The 25,334-nt window shown below is 22.4% G+C and overlaps 4 protein-coding genes across 5 annotated transcripts in view; 3 read left to right on the plus strand and 1 right to left on the minus strand.

The window, feature by feature from the left end:
- Nucleotides 1-947: 947 nt before the first annotated feature.
- Nucleotides 948-1,817, plus strand: LOC122712666 (protein mago nashi homolog). Its single transcript, XM_043932474.1, has 2 exons — nt 948-1,200; nt 1,284-1,817. The coding sequence occupies exon 2, from the start codon at nt 1,311-1,313 to the stop codon at nt 1,749-1,751; it is 441 nt and encodes a 146-aa protein (XP_043788409.1). The 5' UTR covers nt 948-1,200; nt 1,284-1,310; the 3' UTR covers nt 1,752-1,817.
- Nucleotides 1,818-5,144: 3,327 nt separating this feature from the next.
- LOC122712624 (lysophospholipase D GDPD1-like) lies at nt 5,145-6,952 on the minus strand. 2 transcript variants are annotated; one of them, XM_043932418.1, is made up of 7 exons: nt 6,666-6,952; nt 6,535-6,577; nt 6,170-6,351; nt 5,881-6,080; nt 5,646-5,779; nt 5,461-5,578; nt 5,145-5,349 (listed from the first exon to the last, which is right to left on the minus strand). In XM_043932418.1, exons 1-7 carry the CDS (start codon nt 6,787-6,789, stop codon nt 5,224-5,226), a joined length of 927 nt encoding a protein of 308 aa, XP_043788353.1. In that variant the 5' UTR covers nt 6,790-6,952; the 3' UTR covers nt 5,145-5,223. The 2 variants fall into 2 exon arrangements, with proteins under 2 accessions (XP_043788353.1, XP_043788352.1); XM_043932417.1 differs by having other exon boundaries at nt 5,881-6,101; nt 6,666-6,947.
- A 44-nt stretch (nt 6,953-6,996) lies between these two features.
- LOC122712625 (SWI/SNF-related matrix-associated actin-dependent regulator of chromatin subfamily A containing DEAD/H box 1 homolog) lies at nt 6,997-11,809 on the plus strand. Its single transcript, XM_043932419.1, has 13 exons — nt 6,997-7,088; nt 7,579-7,777; nt 8,029-8,156; nt 8,344-8,525; nt 8,581-8,809; nt 9,176-9,509; nt 9,583-9,857; nt 9,935-10,072; nt 10,152-10,475; nt 10,573-10,874; nt 10,936-11,148; nt 11,234-11,340; nt 11,450-11,809. The coding sequence occupies exons 2-13, from the start codon at nt 7,672-7,674 to the stop codon at nt 11,602-11,604; spliced, it is 2,493 nt and encodes an 830-aa protein (XP_043788354.1). The 5' UTR covers nt 6,997-7,088; nt 7,579-7,671; the 3' UTR covers nt 11,605-11,809.
- Nucleotides 11,810-15,092: 3,283 nt separating this feature from the next.
- Nucleotides 15,093-25,334, plus strand: part of LOC122712701 (proton-coupled amino acid transporter-like protein CG1139) — a 28,097-nt gene continuing 17,855 nt past the window's right edge. Inside the window, exon 1 of the mRNA XM_043932508.1 lies at nt 15,093-15,381. Coding sequence (XP_043788443.1) covers nt 15,346-15,381 — 36 coding nt within the window. The 5' untranslated portion in view covers nt 15,093-15,345. The remainder of the gene's footprint in view (nt 15,382-25,334) is intronic.

A 25,334-nucleotide genomic window follows, 5' to 3' on the forward strand; every position in this document is an offset into this window, starting at 1 on the left:
CATAAATAAATATATAAAAGATAAATATAAAACAATAAAATTAAATAAATTGATGAAAAAATGACAAAGTTCCTAATGTTAATATATTAGCATAAAGAAATAATTAATTTATTACAGCTATCATTTTTTAGAATTTCAAATTATTTTTTCAATAGTTTTAATTCTAAAAATATAATTTTATCTGTTGAAAAATTGAAAAATTAAAGTGAAATTAATGTCATTTCTAGAATATTATAAAAACATGCATAGACAAGGAAAACAAATAATAGAAAACAGTAAAGATAAGATTAACTATTATTAGCATCATCCCTTGAATATTAAAAATATTTTTCTAAAAATGTTAAAAAATAGCACTGATTCTCAAATTCTATTTTATCTTATTATTATTTTAAAAAAATATTTTTAAAACACAAAAAATGGTATTAATAGTTAATTCTTACTCTGTCTATTCTTTTTTATTATTTGTTTTCTTTATCTATATTTTATCTTTAGAGATGCTGATTTCATAATTTTTACTCTATTTCTCTTTTTTCGCATATTTGATCTTTTTTTTTATAATTGCTAAAATTTATATGTTTAAAAGAATTTATTTGGTTCAATTTTTATATGTTTATATATATTTTACGTAGTATATTTTTGTATTTTTATATGTTATATCTAAGTTATTCGATAATTGATAAAATTATATGTTTAAAAATATTAAAAATAAAATTAAATAATATTTTTTTTTATATAACTCATTGAATTGATACATGAGGATTAATATTATTTTGATTTTTTGATTAATTACTTCGATTATCGAATATATCTTTAGATTTTTTTGTAAGAGTTATTAAATAATAAAATATATTTATAGCCAATTCAAAATATTCAAAACTTAAAAATATGCTTAAAAAATTGAATTATGATAGGATAATATGATCGATAATTTAAAAAACACAAAATTTAGGACACAAAACCCCACTAAATAGTAAATCTATTCTATATTTTGTTTGTTTTGTGGCTTGGCAACCATAACGCTATAACACTCACACTTACAGTTTAATGTACGATATACTTCCATTGTTTAAAAATATTTGTTTTACATTGCCATGTGTAACAATACAACACTGTTAAAAACTTATTAAAATTATTAAAGAATTACATCTTTATAGAATAAATAATAATATCAATTTATTGCATAAGGAAAAAAATATTAAGGTACATAAAATAACCTCTGTAATTTATGTCGTTTTTAATATATATATTATATTAAAATATAAATTGTGAATTTATCATTTTAGGTGAAATATCAATAAATTGTTGTCATAATGTCAACAGATTTTTATATACGCTATTATGTGGGTCATAAAGGAAAATTCGGTCACGAATTTCTTGAATTTGAATTTAGACCTGACGGTAAATTGCGATACGCAAATAATTCAAATTATAAAAATGATACAATGATTCGAAAAGAAGCATATGTGCATCAATGTGTGATGGAGGAATTGAAGAGGATTATTCAAGATTCTGAAATAATGCAAGAAGATGATTCTTTATGGCCACAACCAGACCGTGTTGGACGTCAAGAACTAGAAATAGTAATTGGTGATGAACATATATCATTTACTACTTCAAAAACTGGTTCATTATTAGATGTAAATCAATCACGGGATCCAGAAGGATTAAGATGTTTCTATTATCTTGTACAAGATTTGAAATGCTTAGTATTTTCTCTTATTGGACTTCATTTTAAAATAAAACCTATATAAATGTATAATTATTATGTATTACAAATTTAAGTAATCTTAATTATTTCATATTAAAAAAATACATGATTTATAATTAATTTTGTATTTTTATTTATCTTTATGATATTAAAATTTATTAAATAAGAAATTTATTAAATAAGATATGTTTTTATGTTAAGATAAAATTTATTTTAAGATTTTTTATGTTAAAATATAAAAGTAATGAATCATAAAGTTAGTTGATTAATCATAATTTCATTTATCACTTTTCATTGTTGTCTATAAATGTGTGAATGAAATTGGTACTAATATGATTTTATTATAAAATATTGATAAAAGATAAGAAATAATTATAAATGATACAGTTACTATTATATTTGATAATATAATAAAATAAACAAGTATGTTAATTAATGAAGACTAATTATTATGGTCACTAATAATTAATAAAAGAAAATCTCATGTAAGTATATGATTTGAGGTTATAATTTTCTAACCTATATAAAAAATAAAATTCAAAAATATTTGAAAATATATGTATTTTTATAATAATTGTAATTTTTATTTTACTTTTTAAATTATATTCTAAGCTAACATTTAGTTGACATAATGATAAAATAAGTTTTACAATAGTCAATTTATTTATTTTAAAATCTTTGTTATATTAAATTAATATATATGTATTTTTTAATATTAAAATAAAACTTTAAATATATTTTTTTAAATATATTTATACGATAAATTTTAATATTTTTTATTTCATATAAGAAATATATTTATAAATTTCATATAATCATTTTAAGATATAAAATTATATTATAATTATTTGTTGTAATTAAATATTATTTGTTGTAATAATTATTTTCTATTATAGGAATAAAATGTCTTCACAAAATATTGAAGCAACTAATTCAAGTCATAAATATTCAGATCGATTGAGTCAACGCACTGATACTGATTCAGTACACTCAAGATTTCGATCAACAAAAATATATTGTGATATTTGCAATATGAGTATGGTTATTGAAAATCATTCTTTTATAAAAAAACATTTTAATGATTCTCATCCTTCTAAACAATTTTGTTGTTATTGTAAAGGCAAAGTATTTACTTATACACAAATGCCTAATGATTGTACTCAGAAACCAAAATCTATATTATACCATAAATGTAATAAATCTTAAGTACAAACAATAATTATAAATATTTAGGAAAAGAATACAAAAGAATTTTTTTTATAGATATTTATATATTTAAATAAAATATATTTCTTATAAAATTGTTCTACATTAAATTGTGCAATACAAAACTGAATAAATAGTATAAATATGCGAATACGAAAAAATTTTCAAAATTACACAAAGAATCAACAATAACAAGTATATAAAAATATAATATAATAATAATTATTGATCGAAAGATGCGATTTTTCCATTATTTTATATACAAATTATCAAATTATAAAAGTTTATAAGCATGTTACAATTTATTCCAAATATAAAAGTACAGATATTTATACATAATATAAATATTCTTTCTGTACAAGTTGTAATTAAGAACCGTTTGCAAACTATTTGTTCTCGAAATGACAATTAAGACAGTACAAAACTTAAAATATAATAGATAATAACTTCTTATATTTTTTGTTTTTTTTTTAATACTAGATAATTTTTTTTATAATACTGATAGAAAGGAATATATTATTTAAGTAATTTCTAAAATAATGAATTATAAATTTTGAAATAATAATAATAAATTATTTTAAAATCCATAACATTTTTCATTGTAATCAAATAATAAATGATTTCTTACATTTTATAATTAATTCTAATAACAATTATATATGATCATTTCCATATCTGTATATATTGTGCAGAAATAAGAAAATGAATAACAGGACAGCACAATATACGTACGATTTTTTTACTCATTTAGTACAAATTTAATTTTGATAGTTTTTTTTTTTAGTTCCTATTAGATTTTTTGTAAAATTTCAATTATATTAATAATTTAAATTATAACAGTTTTAAAGTTCGTATTCTATTTGGTTTTCATGTTTCATTTGTTTTTTTTTATTAAACAAAATTATATGATCTAATTTGAAATATTATGAATTTTTTTGAAAATTCATGTATCTTTGAAATTGTATGCAAAAAAGTGATATTATATTATTTATTACATTAATAAGTTCAATATTTTTTTAGCGATTTAATTTTTCGTTTCTCTATTTTGTATATTCAACTTTCCTATTTATCTTTATATTTTATATATATCGATTCTTTCATTCTAATATCACATATCTGATTTAATTTTTAATCATCATGAACAATTCTATATAAAGATATTTATAATTATTGATATATAATTTATTTATTTTCTTACGTATGCTATTTTAATTAGATAAATATCTAATTTTAACAAAAATCTAATTTTAGTTAATTATAAATTAAATTTGCAAATATTTTTTTTATTTTTCATATTAAATTATTCAAAATTAAATATAGAAATATTCAAAATTCAAATTTCTTTAAAAATTCTAGTATTAATATTAGTGATTAAAATTTTAGTATTAGTGGTATTAGAACAAAAATAACGATATATAAATTCTTATATATGTGCGATATATATTTTTTTAAAACTTTGAATTGCCTTTTTAATAAATATAAATTAAATTAAAAAAATAATTTTTTGGCAGAAATTATTCACAAATTTGTTAATATATCTTTACTTATAAATGTGTATGTATACTGCAACAAATTTTATATAAATAATAAAAATTTATGTGCGATATCAATAATTATATACTTACGACTTATTAACGACTTTGGATCTTAATTTGTTTGTTTTAGTACGTATAAAATAGTAAAATAATATTAATCATGCAATAAATGCGAATTAATATTTAAAGTTATATAAATACGAATTAATATTTAGTTGACATAATGATAAAATATGTTTTACATTAATTAATTATATTAATATGTGAAAATTTAAATTAATAATCATTTTATAAAAATATCTTTACAGTTATTGAACTTTTTATTTCAAACATATTGAAATATCGAGTTTTTTGAATATGGCCAAAAATGTTTTTGAGATTATCAACATATTTTTATCAATATCTATGAATATTTTTTGAATATTTTATATTTTAATAATTTTATAATTTGAATAATTTTATATTTTTTATTTTAAATAGTATATAAATTGTTTTATTATAATAAGCTTATTATGCAATTTTTGAAGTTTATTTTTGCTTGTGCTATATGCAATTTTTTTTAAAAATAAGCTATTTTTACTTACTTAATTATTATTAATATGTGCATGGAATAAAAATATATTTTTCATAATTTATAGCATTTGTTTGTCTAAAGGTTTTACTTTTTTTGTAATATTTTATAATAGTATATATATATTCCTTGGAAATAAATCAATGAATATTTTATGTATCTAATATATATTAATATCGCTTGTATTCACTGTATTTAATATCTTACTCAATAGAAAAATTATTTAGAAATAATTTCAATTTTGTAGGATAATCTGTCATTACACCAGTAGCTCCAAGATCAAAAGCTTTCTTAAATTCTTCTTCTTTATTTAAAACCCAAAAATAAACCTGTAAAAGTACATTTCAATATTTTAATATATATATATTTAATATATATATTTCCTTAATATTTAAATGTGTTTTTAAAATATTCTGATTTATAATTCAAAAACAACTTACATGTATACCACGAGCTCTTAAATGATTAAATAAGCATCGTCTTATTAGAAGTACATTAAGAGTTCTTACAATTACTTTTTCCAAAGGTAAATATGTTGGATTCGGATTTCCTTTACATCTGTAACAAAGCAATAAATGTTGAGTAATTTAAATAAATAAATTATCAAATAAAACATTCAAAGCACCTCAAATAAATAGAAGGTAGAAATATCTCCAAATGTGTTTCTTTTAAAGGTATAAATGGTAATAAACCAGTGTATAAGAAAACTATTAATAGAGTTACACGTCTCATAGAAAATAATAAATTTACATTAGGATTCTGTGGAAAAAATAATTGAAATTAATATTATTATGACTTAGTATTTTAATCTATCTTAATATATATACATTATCTAACTTTAATATATATACATTAAATACCGTTTTAAAACATTTCTGTGTTATTTCATCACTAAAATTTCCCCATACAGTATATTCTTCTCGGTTATATTCTTTGATTAAATTTGATACTTTTGTTATAAGTTCATCATTATTAACTTTAATGTCAATATTAATTGGTATATTGGGAAATGCTTCAAATACTTCTTTCAATAATGCAAATCGTCTATCTTCTTCTTTTTCTGTACCAACATATTCTACATCTATGAAACTATAGTTTTTAAATCATTTTATTCAAACATAAATAATTTTAAAAACTATATAAATATACCTGGATCAAAATCTATTGGAAGACGTGGTTTTAATAGAGGTAGATCTCTGTAATTCATTTCTGAAATACTTTTATTTGTACCTGTACTACGTAAAAGATTGTGATCATGTGATACAACTACTTGTCCATCTTTTGTTAAATGACAATCTAATTCTAACATTTCTGTACCAACTGCCACAGCTCTGAAATAAACAAGAAAACGTTTTAAAAATTATTATATGTAATTAAAAGTATAAAAATAATCATTTAAAGTAATACTTTATTATTCTATTTAATTTATTATTATTTCATTTTAATTATCATTTTGTTATATTTAATCATTGTGCTTAATAATTATGAGATAATAAGTAAAAGTTTAAACTAACCGTTTAAAGGCGTGCATTGTATTTTCGTATCCTTCACCTGCCCCTGAAAAATAATTTTTTTTGTTAAGAAATGTATTTTTTATGTATGTAATAATATCAATTATTGAATCACTGAAAATTCGAAAACGTACCACCTCTGTGGCTGATATGATGGCACATAAATTTCACTTGTTTCTTTTTATGTAATAACGTTGGATATTTAAAAAGTATCATTGACGTTAACATATAACCTCCTACTAAAGTATACAACAACATCTTATATTTTTCTATTGTTTTTTATGCATATAACATATCTAAACATGCTGCTATTATTTAAATCAGTTTTGATTAACATGAAGATAAATGTTTCAATTGACAGCTAGCAGAAGTTAAACAAAATTTCATATGATTAACATACTGCATGACGTGCATAGTTACAATATAATTGACATAATAGTAAACGAATATTATAATTGCGAAATCTTTTGGGTGAAATCGTATGAAAAATTTTTACATATACATTATATATTTAAAAATATATATATATACATATATATATATATATATGTACATATGTAAGTATATAAAATTATATTATTAACTCTTTTTATTAAATTTTATTATTTAAAAAATTTGGAAGAATAGATATAATGTATATTGAACAAGTCTTTATAATATAATTAAAATTTTTGATGTAATTATTGATTTCAATTATCAATTTTAATTATCAAATATTTATTTTTTAAAAAAATTGCATAAAAAAGATATTATATGATTATATTATCATTCAAATGATTTGTAATTATAATAAATTTATTTCATTTATACATTAATTTATTAATTATACTTTGTATAGTTAATAACTTTTCTCAAATAAAATAAGTTTTAATATCCTTTTTTTATTTGATTCCTGTAAAATAAAAAATAATAAATGGTCATAAAAAGATTTAATTATTTTAAGATTTAAAAGATTGTAAATCATTAAAAATTCAAAAATGAAATACATGAAATTATAAGGAAATAGGTAATTATATTAACCTGTTGGACATCTATCTCTTTTCTTAGTTCGGAGCTTTTACGAATGCACCTGTCAAACAAGTTTAAAAGCTGCCTTCATAAAAATGTGTTTTCGCCAGCGTCTCTCATTCGTTTAACGAGATGTCGGATTCGAATTCACCGAAAACAGATGCAAGCAGTTCAAGTCTTTCGGGAAACTTACGACAATTTCGATTTCAGAAGAAACAACTGAAACCATCGAATATGTGTAAGAGTTTTTTTATTTTCGAATTCTAATTTTTAGGTCAATAAAACCGGTGTCCATTTCTTGTTATGTTATTCAAGAATAATTTCTAATATGACTATTATATTTTTTTAAATTTATATCTTGTATTTAAAATTAAAAATAAAGAACATAGAAAAAAATATACTTGTCTTTTTTTAGTTGTAGATAGAAATAATATTATTGATTGTTTTGCAATGAAATTATAAATAAATAATCATAGTATTTTTATTTAGCGGATGATGATAGTAATTTAATGGGATCTGAGATACAATTTAGACGTAAGGCAGTGAATATAATTGAAGATAGCGATAGTGATGCTGGTAGTACTAAAGAAACTAATTCCTTAGATTCTATAGAGAAGGTAACTATTGACTATAATTTCATTATTATAAAGTATATGCTTAATTAAAATATTAATAATAATGAAATATTAAATATAATTATGCTTAACTTAATTTATTAAATGATTATATATATATATAATGATATCTTTTATTTTAATAATGAATAATCATATTAAATAAGACTATTTATTCATTACTGTACAGGATATACCTAATAATATAAATTGGAATAATGAAGAAGGTGATGAAATTTCCAGACATAGTCGGAAAAGAACCTTTAAAAATTCTTCAAGAATCAATAAGAAAAAAAGAAGAAAATTAAACACTGAAGAAGATATAGATATTGATTCAGATGAAGCAAGTTTTAAAGATAAAGTATTTGATAGGTATGTATCTGAAAGTTATGTTTTAATTTTAGTATTTATTTTTTAATTTTTATAGTGATGAAGATTCAGATATTGAAATATCTAATGAGCTTACTGCTGATAAGAAAGCAGTCTTAGAATTTATGCAAAATGCTCTTACATCAGAATTACTATTGATGTCTCAATGTTCTCAAAAAAAAGCAAATGCTATTATAGAAGCAAGGCCATTTGAAAATTGGATAGACATAGTTCAAAAATTCCAAAACAATAAGTATCTAGATACAGAGCTTTTGAATTCAGCACAGGTAAATAATTCAAGAAATTATTGTAATAATTTTAATTTCCATTTAGATTGAATTATAAAATTTAATAATCTAAGAATTATTGTAATATATTATTGGAAAAATTTTGTAGAGAGATTTAACAATAATAATTATATTTATTGCAAATAGTTCTATTTAAATATATAAAATATAATAAAATAAAAAAAATATATTTTTATATAAAAAAAAAAAAAAAATAAAAATAATAAAAAATATATTTTGTATATTGTATATATATATTATATATGTAAATATAAATATATATATTTTATATTAAATATATATTTATATTATTATTTTATATTAAATATATATTTTATATTAAATTCTTTTATTATAATAAAATAGGAATTGCTAGCTACTAGACATGCAGTAGAAGCTCTTATGAAGAAATGTCTACGTTTGTCTACAAATATTGAAAGGGCTGTTGCTGCAGGAGCATCAGCTATTACAAGGCAACCAAAAGGATTATCACCAGATTTAAAGTTAGCACCATATCAAATGGTTGGATTAAATTGGCTTGCTGTAATGCATGCACAAAATGTTAATGGTATACTTGCGGATGAGATGGGTTTAGGAAAAACAGTTCAAGTAATAGCTTTTCTTACATATTTAAAAGAAGCTGGTCTCAAAGGCGAGAAAGATGGACCACACTTAATCGTTGTTCCGAGTTCAACAATGGGTAAATAAATATTATAGATTTCTTTAATTTATATTATTTTTATTTATAAAATTTTTCGCTTCCATTTACATAGAAAATTGGAATAATGAATTAGAAAGATGGTCTCCTGATTTAAAAGTTGTACAATATTATGGCACTCAAGAAGAACGAAAAGAAATGAGATTTGGTTGGCGAAATGGTGATTTGGATGATGTGGATGTTTTATTAACTACGTATAATTTAATTAGTAGTACACCGGAAGAACGGAGATTATTTCGTGTTATGCCTCTCTATTATGTTGTTTTCGATGAAGCTCATATGTTAAAAAATATGGGTACTATCAGATATGAAAACCTTGTTAGGATTAATGTACGTATATTATATTATGTACACATATGTTTTTCTAAAAAAATAAATAAAATTACATAATTCTGATTATTTTGCAGGCTAAACATCGAATTCTCCTAACGGGTACTCCTTTGCAAAATAATTTATTGGAATTGATGTCTCTTTTAATATTTGTGATGCCTTCACTATTTGCTGGTAAACAAGCTGATTTAAAGAGTTTATTTTCAAAGAATCCTGTAGGTATTAAGTATAATAATAATATTTATATAAGATAGTTATACATTTATATAACATTTAATTTTACATTATTATTAGAAATTACCATCAGTTAAGAAAAATGCTGAACAGCCATTGTTTGAACAAGAACAAGTGAAAAATGCAAAGCAAATCATGAGACCATTTGTGCTTCGCCGTTTGAAAGCTGAAGTTCTTAGAGATTTACCAGAAAAAAAAGAACGAATGATTAAATGTCCAATGATAGAGAAGCAACAAAAAATGTATACTAATTTAATTGCCGAATTTTCGGCCGAAGCTGATCAAAGCACGGAGGTTAACGGTATTGGAATGATGATGCAGTTAAGAAAATTGGCTAATCATCCGCTTTTAGTGCGAGATTATTACAACAAATCCAAGTTAAAAGTATATTTATAGTTTAAAAATAATAAAAATATATTTATCACTTTAATACGAATGAATTTATAATATGAAATTTAAATTTTTTACAATTTTATATTAGGTAATATCGAGTAGATTAGCAAAAGAGCATTCATATAAGCAGAAAAATGCAGATTTTATATTTGAGGATTTACAGTGGATGTCAGATTATCAAATAAATCAATTAACAAGAACATATAAGAGCATAGCTGGACTAGGTTTACCTCAAGAACTTATTCCTGAAGCTGGAAAGTTAAAGATTTTGGACGAATTGTTACCGAAGTTAAAAGAAGAAGGACATCGAGTGTTAATTTTCAGTCAATTTACAATGATATTAGATATTTTAGAAGAATATTTAACAATTAGAGGACAAACGTATTTAAGGTCTGTTTTAAAGTTTTTATTGTTTATATTTTTTATTATTTTTAATCCTTTATGAAAATAGATTAGATGGAAGTACACCAGTAACTGATAGACAGTGTCTGATAAATCAATATATGGAAGACGAAAATATATTCATATTTTTACTATCTACAAAAGCTGGAGGCTTGGGGATCAATTTAACAGCTGCCGATACTGTTATAATACATGATATTGATTTTAATCCGTATAATGATAAGCAAGCGGAAGATCGCTGTCATAGAGTAGGTCAAAAAAGGTATGTTTTTAATTACTGAATAATATTAAAAAAGATAAAAGTTATAAACATATAAAAATATGTTATAAACTATTCAAATTTTCAGACCAGTTAGTATAATTAGATTATTAAGTGAAGATACTATAGAAGAAGGCATGTATGAAATAGCTCAAGATAAATTACATCTTGAACAACAGATTACTGGTGATGAAGGTAAGTGCTAATTTTCTTTTTTTAATTTTATTTTAATGTAATATATATAATATATATATATTATAGTTATAATGTAATGTATGAATATAATGTATATTATTATTTGTAGAAAATGAAAGTACAGATAAGAAGAGTGTGTTAAAATTACTTAAGATGACATTAGGATTGGATCATAATAGATCGTTATCGCTATCTCCCGTGAAAAATGCAAGAACGAGTAATGGATTATTAAACAGTGAAGAAAATTGTAATATAGAATTTTGAAAGTGATAATTTATCTAAACATATTTTTTGCTAGCATTTTTATATGCATCCTTAATCTTTGTGATAAAGTTTAGTATCGCAATTGCACTTTAAAGAATTAAAAAAAAAAGGAACGAAAAAAGAAAAGAAGAAAATAAAAAAAAGTAATATAAAAATTGTCTTAAGATTATATTTTATATTTGATTATTAATTATCATAAGTGAAACTTTTGCTTTTTTTATTTAATCATTGCATACGTGAAATTTAAAAATGTGTGCACAATTTAAATTATTTGTGAATTGTGGAACTTAATTAATTTTGACATTTTGTACATCACTTATATATTTCATCATTTTTTAATTTATAGTTTAGATTTATTCATATATTTTGTGTCCGATATCTACATTGTAATATTTAATGATATATTTTTAGAAAATTTAAAACAATGATTAAGACTGCACAATATTTAATACTTACACAAAAATAAAAGAATGCCGAAAGAAAATGAACAAAAAGAAGAAATTCATAAACAATGTCAAACTATTTGATATTACTATATACACATTCCTAAACAAATAACTTGATCTTTGTACAAAACCATTAAAGATATTATACACCTTTTATCAGAATTAATTTATTATCTTATAAAATATACGGTTGTATTTGATTGGATATTACGAAAAATTTAATAAATTTAAAAAAAATTAAATAAATTAAGAATTTATAATCAAATAATAAAAATAATAAAAGCACCTATTTTAGAAATTATGAATTTTTAAAATATTTAGTAATTATATTTACTATTTAAATTATGGAAATAATATTATATAATTATTTGAAATTTAAATTGATATGATTTTGATCTGTTTTCTCCATTATTTTCTATTTGTAAAAATTATCCAATTTAATTTATTTTAATATAATTTTTAAAAAATAATAAGTTATGTAAATATTCTAATTTTTTTTTTAAATTCATCATCATTTTTATCTTTTTTATTCAGAAATGAATTTTTTTTTATCAGAAATGAATTTGAATTATTTATCTATTTTTATGTTTATTTATATGTAAATTATAAACTTTTCAATTCTTTTTATCGAAAGATTGTTCATTATATGTTAAATGAACGAAAGAGAAATGATTAAACTATATATAAATGATTAAATTATTTAGCATTACATACATTCCTGAACAAATAACTTCATTTTTGTATAAATTATATAATTAATTTTATATTTTTTCATTATATTCTATTAAATACACGAAAATTCAAATTTATAAATATATTTTAACAATTTTAAAACATACTTTTTTAATAAATAGATTTTCTTAATAATTTATCTAAAATTGAGATCTCAATATACTATTAAAATTGCATAACAATAAAAAAAAAATTCCTGAAATATTTTTCAAATTTAAAAATATCATTATTTATAATATAATAATTAAATTTAATGTTTTAAATATTATTTTTCATTAGAAATAACGATTTGTTACACAAACTACATACGATAATTCTATGTTTATCTGATACTTTTTAGTGTCAATAATCTATGACGTAAATTAAAAGCCGCAAGTTTCCCCGATCAAAATCTAAAGTAATAAAATTTGATAGAACTATTATCAAAAAATTTAAGAGAATAAGAACTTTCCTATAATATTACTTCGATAATATTTTATAATTGTTTGTAGTTATAACTCTAATTATCAAATGAAAATCTTTAGTGAAATCTAGTCAAATAGAAAACATGTATAAAATATGTAATTTTATTTGCAAATAATTCATAAATTTATAACATTATTTATGAAATAATTTTAATATTTTATCACAATGTATTGTTTTCCTTGGTCAAAAAGATTCATTATTATCAAAATACAAAATTAAAAAAAGAGCACGAAGAAAAATAAAAAATTAAATGTGAAAGACAAAAATAGAAGGATAAATGAAGAATAGAAAAAAAAAAAAAAAAATGAAAAACGAAATATACAAAGTATAACAGGAAAGCAGTGGTAAAGGGGATCCCACGTTTCTAGTATTTTGAAACAGTTAAAAATAAAACATGCATCAAATTTGCAACAGATTATTAATAAATTAATATTTGCCTTTTTTCATATCTTTAAATAAAGATACAATGATATATTGAGAGATAAATAGCATGACAAAAATTAATATTTTGTAGAATGAATTTTTAAAAATTTTTTTTTAGAAAATTATTATTGATCAAATTAATGATTAATTTTTTATGTATTTATTATTACATTAAATTATTATATAAAAATATTATCATTATACTTATTTTTAAAACAATGATATAAAATAGGATAAAATATTTAATTTGTTAAAAAAACTTTAATAAAAATTAGAAAGAAAAAAAATATATTATAAATATTTTCTATAGAAATATTTAAATAGACGATAAAATTAAAAAAAATGACAATCAGGATTTGGCAATCTTTTTATTTTCCTCTTTATTATTATTATTTGTTATATTTATTTGGTTAACGAATATAAAATATCATTTTATTCATATAGAAAATATAAATAAAAATAGCAATTAATATGATAATTTATTATTTTTTAATTATTGAAAATTGCTAATCAATTAGAATAATTAAAGAAATGCTTTAAGATTTTTAAAATTCAGCTCAGAATAACAAATAATAAATTCGATAACTATTTCATCTCATGATAATATTATTCTTGTCTCAGATGATCTATGAGTAAATAAATTTTAGTTTTTTATTTACAAATTATTATGATAAATTAAAATATGATAATATTTTTACATATGAATATATATTTGAATTATAATTAATTGTTATTATTTATCAATTCTAAATAAATTCTATTTTAATTAACTTATTATTAAATGAAAGTTATCGCTAGTTTCCGATTCAGTTAATATCAATGATTATAAGCAGATATTTATTCATTACGCGCTGTATAATTTTCATTATCAAGACAAATATCGAGTTCTCTATTAATCTTCCTATATCGAATTACATATTAATTTTTAATGCTATCAACGTTTACAGTAATAAAATTGATTGCGTTGTAATTGAGTACGATGTCGCATCACATTATATAGTCTTATCAATAATGTGATGCGACTAGAATAAGAATCAAAGGCAAATGATTAATGAGAAAGAAACAAGAAAATTATAACATCATGTTTAAATGCTTTTCAAAGGAATATGTTTTTACAGAGTGCTATCGTTTTATTACCGATTGGAAAATTGGCGGTAATGGCATTGATATTCCCAAAATATCAAAAATGTCATCGTATTTATATATAGTGGAAATTTACAGAAGGCAAAGTGTTTCTGAGGTAAACCGACTCGTCTTACTTATTGTTAGATCGCGTGTCAAGTAGACTTCGTAAGGTACTTGAGCCGCATCGTCGCTCGTCCGAATCATGCCGTGAGTGACCAGCAAACGAAATGGCAACGAGTACGGTGTGCCGTATGTGTGGTATGATGCTATATAAATAATACTTGGCGCGAACCCTGATCAGTCGAGTTGCGGCGGCCGTACCTGTCGCAACACAATAATGCATCGTACCATAACAAACTGAAACCGGTTGTCCTTTTTCGCATCTTTCGCTGCTTCGCGTTCTCATTTACCTTAACCTTGTTCCGTGCTTGCATCGTGTGGCTTACATATTTTTTTTCTTTTTGACACACCACTTTCAGGTGAATTCTTCATCTTTCTTTGTCTGTTTTCTCATCTCATTCTTCGGTGTGTACAGAAGTGACCCGCCAGAATGTCGCACGATAATTTGGGATTTACCTCGAGTACGGTAAGTGACATTGTATCTACGTATAATTTACTTTATTCCATTTGCTTCTGTTTACCTTTCTTGCACATGACATTTTTACATTTATTAATATTCTTTTCTTGTTTTCTATGCATGGATCATTTGAATAAAATGATTGTTATCATTTAAATTACCTGTATCGATAGAAAATTGTTAGAATAGAAGTTAATCGTTAAACGAATTAATAATATTAATTTGATTCCTTTATGCTTTGTTTATATTATGTTAATTAATGTTCACACTAACGAAATTTAACATATTCATTATATATTAATGATATAATTTAAATTTAATTTGATCAATATTTGAGTTTTATTTCAGTTTGAGAAATTTTCATTTCACTTTTATTTCAGTTGAGTTTGTTTTCACAGATCAAACTGCTTGATATAGTATGATGTACTATGGTCATAATAAGTGGCTCACTTCACACTTATTTCTTTTCTGCTTCTCAATAAGATGAAATAATTTTATGAGACACATTAATAATAAAGTTAATAATCTGTAAAAGAAATATATTTATTGAATTAATAAAAATTAGTATAAAATTATAATATTTCACTTCAAATATTTTATTGTATAATTCTAAGAGCCAATATAATCGAATTTTCTTTAACTTATATCTCGAAATAATCGAATTAGAAAAACGATGATTCAATCGATCATGATATTAAATCGAAGGATAGGTTAACGATTTTAATTGATAATGTCGGTTAATTGTTAATTTTTAGTTATATTTACACGATTATTGCCAATCATTTGTGAATTTTGTAGTAAATATAAAAAGAAAATTTGCATCTGAATGAAAAATTCTATTGAAGGATAACATTAATCGAAGATATATATATATATTAAAGTGATACCAATGTTCGCGTTTTAAGAAAAATACATGATTTAAATTAGAATAAGTTTTTCATATTCGATACCAAATTCAAAATCTTAATAGATTTTTTCTTTCGTTTTGAGATTTGCATCATTTGAACGTGAAATTTAATAGAAGTGAAGTTGAACTTAATAGAAGCTATTGTTCGAACGGTCAGTGAAACTATGTATCCTTCGTATTGGTTATTATCGTGAGATTTTTGTTCCATTCTTTTTTTTTTTTTTTTATGAATTCTAATTTTTTTGCGATTTATTAGATTTGAGATTTTTAAAAAGAAAAATAAAGTAATATCTATCTGGTTTTAAGACGTGATATCATTGTTTGCAATGACAGTTGGTATTATTGCCAAGAAATCTTTGTTTAGGTTACTTTCACCTCCTTTCTGCCTTCGCATTGTATCAAGTTTTAAGATTTTATTAAAATTATCGAACGAAATATTTTTCATTTGTTTTGAAATGTTTATTCATATTAAATCAATTTCTATGATTTAAGAATTTATTTTATCACAATTAATCATTAATTTATCATGACGGAACATTCGGTAAAACAGTTGTTTAAACAAAATTGTCATTATATTATTGCACGTACAAAAGAGTGAATAGGAATTTATGTTAAGAATCGATAATCTCTGTGCTTATAATGCTTATATTGTGAATTTAGATATCAATGTAAGCAATTAAAATCATTGAAAGTTTATGATGATTGTGAGTCGTTTATGATATTTGAATTTAATTTGCTAAGGAATTCATGTTTTGATAACTGTAAATCTAGGTAATCCATATTTGATAACAAATAAAATATGAGTTATAATATTTAAAAATATGAAAAACTCTCTCTTTTCCAAGATGGAGAAATCGAAAGTTTTCGATATATCGAACAATTGAAAGATCGCAATATGAAAAAATCGATAATCGATTTTAAAATCTTTTTATTAATAATCGATTTTAAAATTAAAATATCAAATTATTAAACATTTGATCCATATTTCAAAGTTGATTTTATTAAAATTTGAATCTATGAATGTTATTATATTATTTTTTAATAATAAAATTTCTTTGTTTAATTTGATATATCACAATTCTATACATATGCAATGCAATTATTTAAATCAAAATAATTGATTTTATTTAATAAAACAAAAAAAGAAAAAATAACTCTCATTCTAGAAATTTAGCATTTTTATCTGTAAAAAATAGAAAAGAAAAAAAATTATTGCTCTTATAATAATGTTAACTGTGATATCAAATGTTTGTTACTTTGATTGCTCATCATTCTGACTGTTTACCTTCGTTTTATTTTCGTAGATCATATTACTTGATAATGATTTAAACGAAGAAATCGTTTGAATGGAACTTTTTTTTTTAGGAAATACTACGATAGTGGCAAAAATTAATAAATTTTTGAATCCAAATGATAATCGATCTATTGATACGTATATATTCTTGTAAATCTTACAAGAAATGTTAATATATATGTTTTTTTTTATTTAATCGTATTTTTTAAAATATAATAAATAGATTATAGATAGTGATTTACTAAAAAAAAATTATATAATAATCATCATCGATAATTAAATGTTAACAAATTCGCATGTTCACCTTGAATCTCAATTATCATGATAATTGTTTTTTTTGAGACGATGAAAAGAAACACTTTGTTTTAGTAAAAATAATTATAAAGAAATCAAATATGGTAATCTTATTTACAGATATTAATTATATGTATATTAATTAAATATTATATATTATTATAATAATATTTAATTTATACAATTTTATTAAATCTTAAATTAAATATTATGAATTAAATTAATAAATTTTATTCTGAATTATATTATATTATTGAATAAAAGAATTTTTTTGAATGACTCTAGTTTCATGTCTATCTTCCACGTGTGGAATGATGGAAATAATAAACAATGTGTTTATCAATCCAGACCATATAAAAATCTTTGATAGTGAAGTACGATGTACAAAGTTATTCAAGTAGATAACATTGTAACTACATATATTATCTATGAGATATTCCAGATGATAAATTATGTAGGACCCGGTATGAAGTAAAGTTCACGTATCGCGAAATGCAGTTATTTGAAGGTTTAATTTATTTATTTCGCGTTCGATTTAATCATCGATTTGGATGTCGATCAATCGACTACTAAGAATCGAACCTTTGCATATACATATATATCTTTGATATATTTACGAGATATATTGTTAAAGATTTATATGATTGGAATGTAAAAATATTCTCCTATTCTATTTCGCGATATATTTTTTTTTTTAAATATATTTTATGATTATCGATCATTGGAACGTATAGTAATAATTTTTATGACATGGCTATCAATATTTGCAGGAATTCAATTTCTGATAATCAACGATTTCGTGTTAGAGGAATGTATATATATATATATGTACATGTATAAATCTAATATTAAAACTGTTTTAAATATTTAATTATAAATAATACATTTATACATGAATTTATGTATACAAATTTTATCATATATACATATATATATATGTGTGCGTGTGTACATATAAAATTATTAATTTCGAAGAAAATCTTTCTTTTTTTTTTTTGTGATTTATTAATACAGTAGTACACTACTGTTACTTATTATGCATTAATAATTTTCTTGAAATTATATTTATAGATTGATTTTCCTTTCCTTTTTGTTATTATTATTATTTTCAAAGGATATTTATATTTATAGATTTTAAGCAATAACAAAGAAAAAAATAGGTCATTCATAATAGAATATGTCCTTGAGTTTCGAAATGTCCATAAATCACGCACTTGGTAATCGAAGAATTTCGTGTAAATACGAAGAAATCGTACAGCGTATGATTAAATAGAATTAAATTTTATGAGAACAATCTATCTGCACGCGCGTGTTTTATTAGTATTATTAATTTTTTGCGTTATAAGTTAATAATCTTGAATATTTCGTTTAAATCATGTTACAAATATGATAAATCTGTCTTGTTGTTTAGAATATATACGTATGTATATTAGAGTGTATATTTGATTATTGTTACGCGATTTTTAAAATATGTATGTCGTTTTCAGAGAGAGAGAGAGAGAGAGAGAGAGAGAGAGAGAGAGAGAGAGAAAGGAAAAATTGTTTTAAAGGCAAATGTGTTGATTCTGTGATTAAGTAAATACATAGTTATTAGCGTGGGTAGTATATTATGTAGAAGATTAGTTATTAAGAAGGTGTTAGCGTTGTGTATCAAGTGGCATATTAAATAGAAGATTCTGTATTATGTATGTGTACATATATATATGCATGTGTATATATATATATGACAGTATATGCGTAATTATGCAATGGAATGTTAATACAATCGAGAGTTCGACAAGATTGAAAAATTAGAACAATATGATGAATTGAGAAGTTCGTGGAATTTGAAAATTTCAAAAAATTCTTAAAATTTGCATTTATGAAAAACTTTAAGAGTAGTTGTATGAAAATTTTAAGTTTTCGAAATTTAAATTATTATTCACGATTTAAAAATTACAAACATTTTTTCTAAAATCGCGAAAATTCGAAGGAAATAATAATATTTGAAATTTTGGAAATTTTTAAAAAAAATTGAAAGTTTATTTGAGGATAATTTAAAAATACATTTAATGATCGACGTTATTCTAAATAGTAGTTAATATATTCGTGATAAATTCGTAGAAAAATATTTCATTCGTCACAATAAACAAATATCACTATCATTTCAGTGAAATTTTATCATTTTATCATTTACTTTTTTGTATAAGATAAAAGTCATAAATTTCAAATATCCATACAATTTGAAAACATAAAGATGTTGAAATTATTAATAAAAGAACATATGTCTGGTTTCGCTACATTTTTTTTTTTTAAAGAAATAAAGCAATCGGTCGATTGACGATCAGAAAATAACTTTCTATTTAATCTGGCAAACAAGTTTTGCTGATGTACATAAATACAGTTGATTAACAGTTGGAAACAGGTACGATAATTAGTATTTTTTTTGTATGATAATATTAGAAATGAATATAAATTATTTTATCTTATTCTAGATTGTATATTCCTTAAATCTGAATTTTTTTTACAAATATTGTTATGTATATATATATATATATATATAGCCCTTGGAAATTTAATATTATTGTAAATTTTAGGGATTACATAAAATTTTCCTAAATTTTCTTATAAAATTTTCGATTTAATAATATTTATTCACTTTTTTTAAAGAAAAAACGAAATTGAAGAAACGTTCAACATGCAAATGCTCATCGCAAACAATGGAACTCACGTAACTCCATTAATCTCCTGATTAACCGGTTATTCTACTTAGCGATATCCCTAATAATCCATGAGTATCGAGTAATTTACGATAAAATTTCCGTGTAACAACGGCGTTCCACTTTGAAAATCCATCGAAATGTTAAATGAAGTTACGTAGAAAGAAAAAAAAAAAAAAAGGTGATTCACTCAACAATAACACGTTTCAAATCGGTCTCGACTAACGACGTCCATTAGCGTACAAAGCTTTCTATTGCGAATAAATTAAACTCCTACGCCTCATTTTTTCAGAGCAGAAGAGGAAAGAAGTCTTTTTTTTTTTCTTTCTTTTTTTCATTTTGGACAAGAAGCCGAAACGTAAAATTGTACGGAAGATCGTGATCTAACGAGACTTCCGGCCGACTCGTGTTATCGCGATTATCCAGTGCTAAATTGCTGGATGTCCTCCTCTCGTATTTCTCGCTAATTTCCTTAAAACTGGCGTAATGTGTCAGTTTCAACGTCTTACATACGCCTCGACGACACCATTTTTCTTGTCTTGTCACAGAGAGATAGGATTTGAAAGATTTTTCAATGTTTGAAGAAGAAGATCGATTAATTCGTGATTAATTCGAAGGATGAAGAATTTATGATGCTAGATTTTGCATTTTATTCCATTCGATTTATTTCTGCTTTAAAGATGTGAAACTTATTCTTTTGTAATGTTTTGTAATTTAATTAACCAATTATTTTCGCATTTAACAACTTTTAAAATTTTTCATATTTGTATTTTCTAATTTAAAATTTTTCAAATCTGGGTTCTATTTGTTCTCTTACATCGTGTTTTCCAAGTAATTATCTTTCAAGTAATTATCGTATATGCTCTTTGGCGCCTCTTCAATGATTTCTTGAAAAGTTATTTAATCATTTCATCATAGATTTCAATTTTCTTATCTTTTAAAGTACCATCTTTATTCGTAATCAATTTCGTAATCAATTTATCGAATCTAAATCTCCTAATAAATTAATAATTTTTTCTAAATTATTTCTAATTTCTAAATTTCTTCTCCTGTAATTATTAGACTTTAATAACTAGATTAATATTGTTTTAATTTTTCCTTAAAGAATTTATAAATTCACTTTCTTTCTTAAAAAAGCAATATCGAAAATAATCCTATTGACAACAGGTACTTAAAGAAGGCACGAAACTTTAGGCTAAACGAATTGGATAATATCATTGCAGCTTTCGACGACTTAAAATGGAAAAATATGAATTAAAAGCTTAAGCAAATCACTTACTGTTTCGAGATAATTGTCATCTGTCGAATGGAAAGATCGATCACTGTTTAATAAAATTCTTAACATTGGATATTATCATATAATTATCTATTTCTACTTGATTTCCAATCGAAGATGATGCGTACTCAATATGATCCAACTTATTTTGATTAGATATTACATTTAATTAGCGAATGTCAAAAATATTATCATACAAAATTGATCTGATTGCGAAATTATGAGAGATTTTTAACGTGAAAAACAAGAGAATATTGTTTTTCTTTTTTATTTTTTTTAAAAAATAATAACGTGAGATTTTGAGAATTTACGAAATTCATGAAATTTTGTAATTCAATTTAATTTAATAAAGAAATATCTTAATGTTAGATATACCATTGTTTATAAAGAAAATTATTAATTAAGATAAAATGTCGAATGATACTTTTTTCCTTTTCTTTTTTTCTTAACTGTTTGAGAAAAGATTTCTTTCTAAGAAAGGGAATCAATAAATTTATTTTTATTTTAGAGAAAATATATATTTATATTTATTTTCATCGCGATACGAACAAATTATTATTGACGTGAACGTAAAAAATATTATCATGCAATTATATTTAAATACTGACTGAAAAAGATTTGCTTTTAATTAATTTTTTTAATCTTTTAAAATTACTTAAAATACTTTTAAAATTTTTTTAATTACAGAAAAAAATTCTGTACATTGTTTAAAATATTTTAAAAAACTGTTTTATATTTATTGTCTATTAAATAAATTATATATATATAGATTTTAGAGAGTAGATATATATGTAAATGAGTGACCTGCTTTGAGTTTATTTTTAATATTATTTATTATAAGATTAGCAATAATTATATTTGCTTGATGGGATAGGAAAAGAGATAAGATAATTTTATATGGGGCAGTGAAATTATTGCTGAACGTAGCCATTTTTATTTTCCTTTACATTTGAATATGATAATCGATTTATCCAATTTAATTTATTTTATTCCTCATTGATTAAATAAATTGTTATATTTATATCAATCTATTCTAATTTATTATATATTAATCATAAATAATAACTTACTTTTAATATTTTATAACTTTTACTTCAAAATATCTATGCGATATTATTACGCTATATTTATTATTATTATATGGTATCGAGGTTAGATTTTATTGAACTTTATGAAAAATTAAGTAGCTATCTTGATTAAAATCATTAATGAAATCAGATATTTGTTAAAATACTTCATCGGATACTTAATACCACTTAATACATTTCTTATCGAAACAATAATGAATAACAATCTATCAGACAAAAAAAATATCTTATCGATGCATTGTACATCGTCATGCACAAATATGCGAATTGATCATATATCGTGACATCTTTGAAAATAAAAATATTTTGTTGTCGAACAATCTTTTATACACGCTTCGAGATAAAAAAAAAAATGGTCTTAAAAAGTCGAGCAATAGGTATGTTTTTCGACTCGAAGATTTTTTTTTTTACAATTCGCAAATTACCGGATAATATAATTTTCAGTTTATTAATATCCAAATATTTTTCTTTATTTTTTTTCTCTCTCTCTCTTTCCTTTTTCTTTCAGATATTCGCGTAATTAACGTGATTAATAATCATAAACATTCATTCATTGTCTATGTTCATTAAACAGAACGAATAAAATATTTGAAAAACATTTCTATTAAATATAGGTCAATGAATAATTAATTCATTTATTGTCGATATGCAAATAATGATAACTCAATTCGTGTAACGTCCATGATTAACAGTTCTCAATAACAGGCTGAATCGTCATTGAAAATTGTTAATTGACAATGCGTAACACGTGTTACGTCTTGGCTCAGATATTGATTCATCTAAGTTCATTCATTCTCGATTTATGATTGTTACGTATGATTGTTAATTAATATATATATATTTGCTTCGATCACAATTTATTTATTCAAATGTTAGTTGATACCTTGAAGAATATCCGGTTCGAATTCCTTCGCGACACTCGTTCCTCGTCACTTCTATTGTCGTCATCAACGAACGATAGAATCAGCAAATTTATGTCAATTGTGTCGAAATCTTCGTCTTCTTGGAAATGGCATTGAACAGCTGCAAAGATGTATAAATCAATTAATTTAATTGTTCGAGCATTTTTTTTTTTAATTTTCAAACGATTATAAGCAATTTTAAATGATTAATTTTATAAAAATTTCATAAAAATGAATTTATTCATATAAATTCATTAATTTGTAATTTAATCCAATGTTTCTACGTATACGAATGATTGAAAATTAAAAATAATTGTAACTATTTTCCAAAAAAACATGTTATATAAATAACTATTATTAAATCGATAAACGATAATTATTATTATTATTATTATTATTATTTCGATTAGTTTTTAACGTAGAAGTTCAATATTTAATATTTTATAAACTATTTAACATGTGTGCAAATGATCTTGACATATGCAAATGATATGAGTCAGATGTTTTTCGATCTTTTGTCTACGTGAATATATATATAAAATATCATTGGAACCTCTTACGTATAACTCATAATATTTTCTTTGTTAACAAATCAGTAGATACAAACATTCTTGGTCAGACACGTGTCCGGCTATCTGTTGCATCTCCAGTGATGCGACAATATCTTTTCTCAGGCAATCGAAGAATGTGTACGAAGTATAAAATTCCTCGTGTTATTAACCTCTTTAAACAATTTCAAATCTCTTTAACCAAAGATAGGATAAGAGGAAAAATAATTATTTCTTTTCTCTTTTTAAATGAGCATATGTTAAAGTTAATTCTTTGTAAAAATGTACACAATAATAATGTTATTTATCGTTGTATTAACGTAAAAGATTTTTCTGGAATCATATTTGAATTGGGAAGAGTGTAATCAACGTATAATATTATCTTTAATAATCTTTAATAAGGTACATAATAATCCAAGCTTATTCCGCCAATAAACAATTATATAAAAATCTTTTTTAATTCTTCAATTTAACTCTTCTTGTCTACCATTTCTTGTTACCATTTTACCAAGATTGGTGTTGCAATAAAAATAAGAAGAAACAATAAAAAAAGGTAAGTAAACAGTAATAAAAATCTGAAGAAATGTATGGGAGAAGAACAAAGAAGAAGGGATTAAGAAAAAAAAAAATTAGAATCTTAAAAAAACTGAAAGAAAGAAAAGATAAACGAATTGAAAGATAAATGAATAAACCTTGAGAGATGGTAGTACAATTTAAAATCTATTGTTCTTCGTAAACATAGAAGGGATGCCTATTTACAAAAACGTCGTTCTTTATTTTCTTTATCTCACTAATGATAACGAGTGGTGAAATCTTTACGATAGGCCCATCGATCGATCTAGGAAAAAATTCCATTAGGAAATGGCGGCAAAAGATGGCCATTTAAAATATTTTACTTACAATATTATTTAAATTTGCGATATTTCTAATCTTTTTTAATGTAAAAGTGAGTCG

This window comes from Apis laboriosa, unplaced genomic scaffold, assembly GCF_014066325.1.
Source record: "Apis laboriosa isolate Shangri-la unplaced genomic scaffold, ASM1406632v1 scaffold204_cov149, whole genome shotgun sequence".
NCBI classification, from domain to species: Eukaryota; Metazoa; Arthropoda; class Insecta; order Hymenoptera; family Apidae; genus Apis; species Apis laboriosa.